Below are 8,709 nucleotides of genomic sequence, written 5' to 3' on the forward strand. Positions count from 1 at the left end.
CTTTGGCCTTGAGAATCTCAATCTCTTCACGGTTCTCTTTTCATGGCCCGCTAAGTCCCTGATTTGGTTCTCCTGCTTCTGGTCGCATTCAGCAAGACTTTGAACGCATTCATTCAACTCATTGTGGAGTTTCGCCTCGCTGTCAGCCAAGCCATGAATCTCAGTTTGCTGTACTTCATCGCGCTTCGCTAGCTTTTCGATCTGCTCCATGATGTCATCGACCTTCATCTGCATGCCAGTCGGGTCATCCTGTGCTTCCAGGTGCTCCACAAGAGATTCTACCTTGGCCTTAAGAATCTCAATCTCCTCCTGACTCTTCTTCTCATGACTGGCTAAGTCCTTGATTTGATTATCCTGTTTCTGGTCCCATTCGAAGAGACGTTGGACGCGTGCATTCAACTCATTGTGGAGCTTCGCTTCCCTGTCAGCGAGTCCTCGAATCTCAGTTTGCTGTACTTCATCACGCTTAGCCAGCCTTTCGATCTGCTCCATGATTTCATCGATCTTCATAGGCACGTCAGCCTGGTCGCCCTGACTTTCAATGTGCTCAACGAGAGACGCCACCTTGGCCTTCAAGAGCTGAATCTCATCCTGACTCCGCCTCTCATCACCGGCCAGGCCCTTGATTTGATTCTCCTGCTTCAGGTTGCACTCGAGAAGACGTTGAATCCTTTCCTTGAACTCACCGTGGATTTTCGCTTCTCTCTCAGCCAGGTCGCCGACCTTGACTGACACGCCGTGAATCTCCCCTTGCTGAATCTCATCACGCTTTGCTAAGCTCTCAATGCGTGCATTGATGTCATTGATTTTCGCTCGTACTTCCGCAGGGTCATTCTGCCTGTCCAGTTGCTCTACAAGAGAGGCTACCTTGGCCTTCAAAATACCGATCTCGTTTTGGTTCTGCTTCCCATGGACTGCTATGTCCTTAACCTGGCTGTCAACTCGCACACTAAGTCCCGTTATACGGTCTATCTGCTCTTGCTGGCTCTGGTCAACTCGAGCGAAACCGTCCAGACGATGACTTATCTTCGCAACGACTTCTTTGTTGCCGCGCTCGGCCTCAGTCAGCTGCTCAGCCATCTGGTGGGCATGCTCAGCAATCGAATAGGCATCCGTAGCTTTCCTGTCGACATACTGGATGTTCCTGTTCATCGCGGCATGCTCGTTTGAGCTACTTGAGATTTGCTCTAGCTTCGGCTGGACCAGAGGTACCGGTTTGACAACAGGCACTTGTTGGACGATAGGTACCGGCTGCATCGGCACTTGCTGAATCGGCACTTGCTGAGGAGGCACCTGCTGCACCGGTATTTTCTGAATCGGCACTTGCTGAGGAGGAGGCAGCTGCTGAACCGGTACTTGGTGAACCGGCACTTGCTGAACCGGCACTCGCTGAGGAGGCATCTGCTGCATCGGCACTTGCTGCATCGGCACTTGCTGAACCGGCACTTGCTGAGTAGGTGGCGTCTGCTGAACCGGCACTTGCTGGTTGGCAGGGACCTGTAGGTAGCACGAAACTGGTGCCGTCGCGTACTGTGGAGTGTGCGACGACTGGTTGACGTAGCACCGGTCAACCAGCTGCGAACACGAAGCCGCTCCGGAGCTCACCGTGACAGATTCCGAAACTGTGAACGGACCAAGTAGCGAAACCAAAGCCTCCTGAAGCACCATTAAAAAATTTTTGCTGTCCCTCAATTTTAGACTCAGTATAAACAAAACGTGTGTGCATTTCACGGCACACAAAGGACACACACATACTGCCTTCGTACATCCTCGTTGAATACTTAGTGTCCTCTAGTACAGTCTAAACCACGCACCGGCCCCTCAGAAATATGCGGAGGGACCACGACCAAATAAATATAGTGAATTACCGAAGAACGCGACATCCGGTCTCATGAGATGTGCGCTGAGGATTTTGCGACCGGGTCCGTCGATGCGTCTGATGTCTTTTTGAGTGCACAGCTTCGTTAAACCTTCCCGCCTCGTCCGGGCTGCTGGGTCTGTAGAGAGTCTGAACTATTTAGATCCTCTAGAGAGCTAAGAGGATATGAAGCAGCACCGACATATCCACGGAATGCGATGACTTGAGGGAAAGACCCATATCCCCACGCCTATGCCAGCGGCCCTAGCGGGTTGGTAGGACTGCGTGCTACTGCCTCAGGGAATTACTTAGCAGGTAGAAACGGACGCGTCAAATTGCGTGACGTGGCAGGTTGGCTAAGACCAACATAAATCCAATCGAAAAGCGCGGCATCCGGTCCCACGAGATGATGGCCGCACCACTCACAGTGTGCTGCGTTCACAGGACACCACACGCAGCCATCTAGGCTCACGCGCATGGACCCAACTTTTCTTTGTCCCCGGTTTCCATTTTTAATTCTAGTGACATCCGGCTGGCATGCGCGCCTGGGGCATGCACACCTGGGCCACTTGCGTAGCAGCGATATCGTCAATACGCTAACGGCTCCAGTCCCAACGTCTGCGTCTCTGAATCGTGCCCTAGCATTTACCGGACCTAAAACGGGTCTGAGCACGCTTTTGCCACGCCGGGCCTAAACATCCCGCAGGCGGGTGCGTCGTCTTCGTAGGTGCACACGCTCCGCCACAAGTTCTACATTCGTTTTGCTCTCGTCGGCCTCACTGAGTTGTGTGCCCTCTTTTGTCCACTCCCAGTTTTGTGGCCAAGTGTGGTTCTGGAAGACCCCCTCGCCAAAGAATCGGTCCACGCACCGGGGCCTTGAAGACCTCTGTGGCGCCTCCGTGGAGACTACTGATCCATCCGTCGCAGTGCGGCTCCTTACGGTAGTTTGTACCGGCTGCAGCCGGTACAAACTACGGAGCAATTATGTAGTCTCTGGTGCGGTGTCGATGAATGGCTCGACAGGATGCTCTGTACAAGGGGGGCCGGAGTTCACACGGATAATTACACTGACAGTTAGTTGACCACTTCCGACGGCATTTGGTAAGAACAGAAGACGGCCCTGTAGAGTTTGTGACACACGCGTTGCAGGAATTTCACGCAAACACGATTCGGCATGGCACAGTAGAAGTGGCAGCAGCTTTCCCACATAAGCAGCAACGCGCCGACTCTTGACACCTCGTGGTCCGCAAGCTGCAAGCTTGGTCCGCAAGCTTCCACGTCGTTCTTCTTCTGCCATCCGAGTGCCAATCAGCAGCCACGATTCGTTCTCCTGCAGCTACTCAGGGACCATCAACACTCGCTCTCACTTGCCGTGGGCCAATCATTTGCCGCCGTTAACCTTCCTACGTACACGGCGGCTGCCCCCGCTCCATTTGCCTGACGACGATCCCAAGCTACCACGTCCGCTTCGCCGTCTTCCGGGCAGCCTCGAGAGACTTCATCGTCGCCGTCAGCTTCCCCTTGTTGCCTTCGCAAACCATAAACTCCAACCTATGCGTACACTTCATTGCAAGGGTAGCAATCCTCGTCTTCTGGCACCGTCCTGTAAGCATGCCAGAGTACCCTCTTAATAACCGCCGCACGCGTCCATCCTAGATTTACGCAAAGGACGTAATGATCAGCTTCCATGAAAGGCTATCCACACACAAAACTATACATCAAGGTCGATCGTGGCGTCATGCATGACGCTTTGGATGAGCCTCGATCGCAGGGCCCAAAACGGTTCGGATAATTGCCATATGGTTCGGGTAATGGGTCAAGGAGTCTGGCGCATGTTGAACCGCGCTGAGAGCTGCTTGTCAGTCGGTGGGACGGGGTGAGTGTGTCGAAGCGGATCATTCCAATCGTCGAAGAACTTCGCGCGCGGTCCTGTCCACCTCTCGTCTCCGAGCGGGACAAGCTCGTTGAAAGAAATGCCGGGGCCAGTAGAGCTCTCCATAACGGCCACGCGTGCGACGGAGCCACGCGAGTCGAGAACTGCAAGCGGTCCTTAAATGCGGCCATTTTGCTCGAAAGCATGGAAGAGCCGGCGCTCCTATGCTCGTATATTCTTCCGTGCTTTCAAGCAAACTGGCCGCATTTAAGGACTACTTGCAGTTCTTGGCTTGAACTGCGATGGCACCCAATTTACCAGCTCCAACCAAATCAGCGGCGCTTCCGCCGTGGAACACTAGCCGGAACTCGTGGATGGAGCCCTTCGACCTCATCCCGGCTCGGGCACGCGCCAGCAACATTCTGCAGTTGAATTCGCCCATATTGCCCTCACCAAGGACTCTGCGATGGCGACGAATCCGGAGCGCTCCCAGAATTGCTGTGGTTGCGAAACACACACGCGCCCTCTGTGTTCAAAGATCCATACGCTGCAATCTTATCTGCGGTGAACTTCCTCAAATCCGCCGCGTCGACATCATCCCCCACTGCTCCAAACAAGGCCATCCAGCTGGGGCGACAGCAGGATACACAGTAACCAGGAGAAGCGGCCTTGCTCAGAGTAACCGGTAACTGGAGATTCGCAAACGCATCCCAGGTTCAGATGGCTAACAGCGGTCTTGGAGGCGTGGATTTCCGTTCCAGCATTTTGGCAGACTGTCAGAGTGCAGAAAGGGCGCGAAATTCTGAACCTTGGAACTCGTAGAAGCGCACACCAGAGAAATATCCTTAATGGCGACAGCTCTCCTTACCAGTCGAAAGTGGCTAGTCTCCATCACACTTGGTGGCGACGGAAAACCAGCCAGGATAAACACCAGGGGATACCCTCGAGCAATCAGATCTCGTAGGGGCCGCTAGGCACCAGGCAACGCCTCTTTCCGATCACTCTCCGTCACAATCTGTCGATACCTCTTCTCGCCCGTTCCTCCAGGCACGCCTCAGTCAATAGCGCCACCTGTCCCGCCTTCATATACTGCTTTTCGATAACAGCGGCTTCATCGTCGATATACCTATTGACGCGCAGCAGCCGAGACATGAACTGCCGTCCCCGGGGCAGTGGGCATCGAGTAGCCGCGGCTTTCATACTGACCAAGAGGTGGGGACACGTAGCACGTGTAGTACCTCTTCGATAACTCCTTCAGCCGTTGACTCTGACCAAACCCACTGCTCTGGCAAAGCGCCACGACATCCACTCGTTCCGTCGAGCCCGCCACCTGCGCGAAAGCTGGAACGCGTCGTCCACGGCCAAATGCGGTGTACGATATTCAACGTCAAACGCTTTCGCCGCGGAACCTTATTTACAGATATGACAATCGCCGCAGATCACATAAGCTGGCTCTAGCGACTCAACATTCCGGGGGACCAGTCGAACAGGGACAGCGGTAATGCCTTTTCTGCAGCTGCGATCCGCAACCGAGCGCTATATCGTCATGTGGATCCTGTGTCCGTTACGAGCCGTGCATTGCTGAAGGGTGATCGAATCAGTCGATCACCGGGCCTTGCTGGCATTGGATCACACTGATAACGACAAGCTCGCACGCTTTTGTAATCCGATCTGAAGTAAGGAAAACCTCGGGGTAAGGAAAACCTGTTGACTGACTGTTTGAGTCGATTGCACCGGGCCATGATAGTCTTGTGTTATAATTTGTTCCTGGGCCGGTACAATCTTTCGTGCTTCTATGGTAACTCCACATCTGGATTATCCCCTAGTCCACTCCAGCGCTTTTGGGATGTATATCAAGGCAGTGTTACCGTCCCTGACGCGGTGCCGCCGGGTATTAGCTTCTGGCGTATCCCCCCTCAGCAACTCGCGCGTGGTCACGATCTCTACGTCAATCCTGGCCACACCCGCATACACCTCACTGGACATAGGAAACGCCCATCGCATAGTATCAATGCGCAAATTGCGTGACTCGCTCGTGTATAAAGGGTCAGTGTCGGAAGCCAGGAATGGGTTAGTGCATGCGTAGGGTGTCATGGTGTACAACATGGCACGTAATAGCCTATCCAGGTCGCTATGCTGATGTAACAGGGGGTCGTTTGCCCCGAACTTTCTCCACCACGCCAACACCGAGTATTTGTACAAATCACTGTCCCTATCGGTGTGTGCCCTAACAGGCTCCTGTTCATTAGGGCCGGCAATATTCGCCAAGGCGGTTCGGTATCTGGGCACCAGGTCCACAGGGAAACCTTCCATCCGGCGCGATGCCACGAACAGTGACACCGGTACCTGGGGCACTAGCTGGTCCGTACCGTATGTGATCTCAAGCAGCCTATCAGCAAGGTCCCTTATGTCGAGGTCGGTCCCACGTCGGCGCAGATCGTGGATAGCTTCGAAATCCTCCATGGGCACACTAGCGACAGTGTCGCCGTACAAGGCGACGTTGTTGTCTGCATATGGCGACAGGCCAGCTAGGTTCACGCCACCCGGGGATTCTCCATGAGCGGGGAACAGCCACACCAAGAATAGCTGATCCCGCGATATGTTATAGGCCTGAGGAACTGTGTAGAAGATGTCAGCCATGTCGGGCTCACGACGGCGTGGGCGTCGCCCGGGCGGATGTGCACCGGCCTCATTAGGGGCACCATCCTCCCCGTCTTCTCCGTAACCAACATTCAGCCCCGCTATCCACCCACTCCTCATCGGTAGGAGTGCGCACTGGGCGGTATAGCCCTGCACCCTGTGCGATTATATCCCACAGTTCCACCAGTGGGGTATGGTAGGTAACGTCTGGCCCATGCCCCGTCCGGATGCAAGTGTCGCGATACCAAGGCGCTGGATCGGGCCCGAAGTACCAAGGCGTCTGTGCTAGAGCATCCCCTGAGTGCTGAACGGCAAAGCTGTCCGCAACGTGTCTATTCGGGCGATTGCCGTCACGATTTCGCGGTAACGATTGACATCAATTCGAGCCTCAATAGTCATAACTCCCTTTATGAACCACAGATACCTCTGCCTCTGACAAAGTACAATTACTATCTCAACTACTATCGATAAATGGATACGACCACTACTCGAACATCATAAGCTGACGCAACTACCAACACCGCCGAACTTCACGCTACCCACGCGGGTTGTGAAAGACCGAGTGACTGTCGCCCGCTATTACCTTACGTCAACGATGCTGGTCGTTTTCATGAACTCAGAAAACGATACGAGCACACGAAACAGTTCTTAACCACGTACGGGTTCAAGATAAATAGCGAAAAGACACAGTTACATTGCACAAGCATCTTAGGATATGAACTAATTGACCACTCATTAACGATTCCAAAAGCCAAATGGGCTAACATTCAACTATTAATGCAATAAGGAGCCCATGCTAACATCACCAAGGCAGCACAGACGCTCCAGTATTATAAACACGCATTAATAACAGCCCAACAACGAATAGTTACGAAGCTACTGCAACAGAAGGTTAAAGACAACGACATACTAAAGATCTACTGCGATTGCTTCAAACAACGACCGTCCATACGATATACCGCGCAACCGAACAAACCATTACGTCTCTATATTGATACCAGCAACGTGGCGGTAGGGCTCTCGCTAATTCAAGGAGCCAATACTCTTATGACGAAAACCATTACCAAGCCAGCCACACACAACTACAGTAATACGAATGAAGCCCAAGGTGGATATATGATCTTAAAACTTGACGCAAATTAAAGACTATGTTCGAACTATACGCAAGCCGTTATTCGTTTTTACGGACAACGCACTCCTAAATTCCGTACTTAACCATGATGTGGAACATGCTATGCGAAATGTGTGCGCACACACTTTTTAGACAATAACTAATCTTTAACAGCGCATCACTTTACATTATGGCGACAGCTACAAATCAAGAACTTCTCACTCTCATGGCCACAATGCTACAAGAAAATCAGAAGATAATGGCAGCGCTAACCAAGGAAATTGCATCGGCCACAACAGAACATCGACTAATACGAACATCCTTTCGGAAACGATGAGCAACAACATATCACTACCATCATTACCGGAGACGGAATTGGAGACGGATGAATGGTTAGCAGAGGCGTTATTCAAAACCAGCACCACACCGGACATACTCCTGAAGAAACTCGTCAAAATTTATGGCCTTTCTCAAGCTGAAACGATCGCAGAGGCCCATAAAACCTACATGGATCGACAATACCCGAAATCTCGTGCACTGTATTTAGTACTAGAGACAAAATCACGACCATTGACTGTATGAAGGCCGCTAAAGAGCTAGAACGAGTCAATAAAACGATTATGATCATTTGCGAGAGACAAGGTTATCCTGTGCAACCGTTCTTGAAACTAATGTTGTACCGATACTGCGCCAGATTACCTCGGGAGATACGAGCATTGCTTTGTCATATCGACGAAGTCGAGGAATTTATCCAACGATTGGAAGCACTAGGCCTTGGTACTACAGGAAAGGGAGACAATGAGGATAAAGGCATAGCGGGAATTAAAGGGCGCGCGCAGGCAACCTTCCATCAACCGTCTGTTCTAGGAGACAAGAGATCCTCTTTCGTACGCCCAACAATGAAATGCACCATTCACGGACCTGGCCGGCATACGGACGAGATGTGCTTCCTGCAAAAAGCAACCTCAAATGCCATGACAGTCAAATATTTTCGCAATGAAGAGTCCGCTCCCGAAGATAATAACGAATGCAGGGGAAGCACTTATTGATACTGGTGCAGACGTGAACTTAGTGCGTCTTACAGAGGCCCCATTCATTCGTCAGCCGCACCGGACGCAAGCGATTTACGGGGCCAACGGAAAGCCTCTGCCCATCTCTGGGTATACAATCCTTGAGGTATCTCTACCTCACCTCGAAGAAACAGTGCAGATCTTTGCCTGGGTCACT

General features: G+C 52.3%; 3 protein-coding genes across 3 annotated transcripts; all 3 read right to left on the reverse strand.

Annotated features, from left to right (window-relative positions):
* Window positions 1–98: 98 nt before the first annotated feature.
* GNI_080050 (hypothetical protein) lies at window positions 99–1,668 on the reverse strand (the record flags this gene model as incomplete). Its single annotated transcript, XM_011132321.1, has 1 exon — window positions 99–1,668. A coding segment is annotated over one exon (1,570 nt), but the record flags the coding sequence as incomplete, so codon positions are not given.
* Window positions 1,669–5,546: 3,878 nt separating this feature from the next.
* Window positions 5,547–6,371, reverse strand: GNI_080060 (hypothetical protein; the record flags this gene model as incomplete). The annotated part of the gene is made up of 1 exon (XM_011132322.1): window positions 5,547–6,371. One exon carries the CDS (start codon window positions 6,369–6,371, stop codon window positions 5,547–5,549), a length of 825 nt encoding a protein of 274 aa, XP_011130624.1.
* Window positions 6,372–6,656: 285 nt separating this feature from the next.
* GNI_080070 (hypothetical protein) lies at window positions 6,657–7,018 on the reverse strand (the record flags this gene model as incomplete). The annotated part of the gene is made up of 2 exons (XM_011132323.1): window positions 6,657–6,855; window positions 6,955–7,018. Coding segments are annotated over 2 exons (263 nt in total), but the record flags the coding sequence as incomplete, so codon positions are not given.
* Window positions 7,019–8,709: the final 1,691 nt, after the last annotated feature.

The sequence above is a fragment of the Gregarina niphandrodes genome (assembly GCF_000223845.1).
Source record: "Gregarina niphandrodes unplaced genomic scaffold scaffold00014, whole genome shotgun sequence".
Lineage (NCBI taxonomy): Eukaryota > Apicomplexa > Conoidasida > Eugregarinorida > Gregarinidae > Gregarina > Gregarina niphandrodes.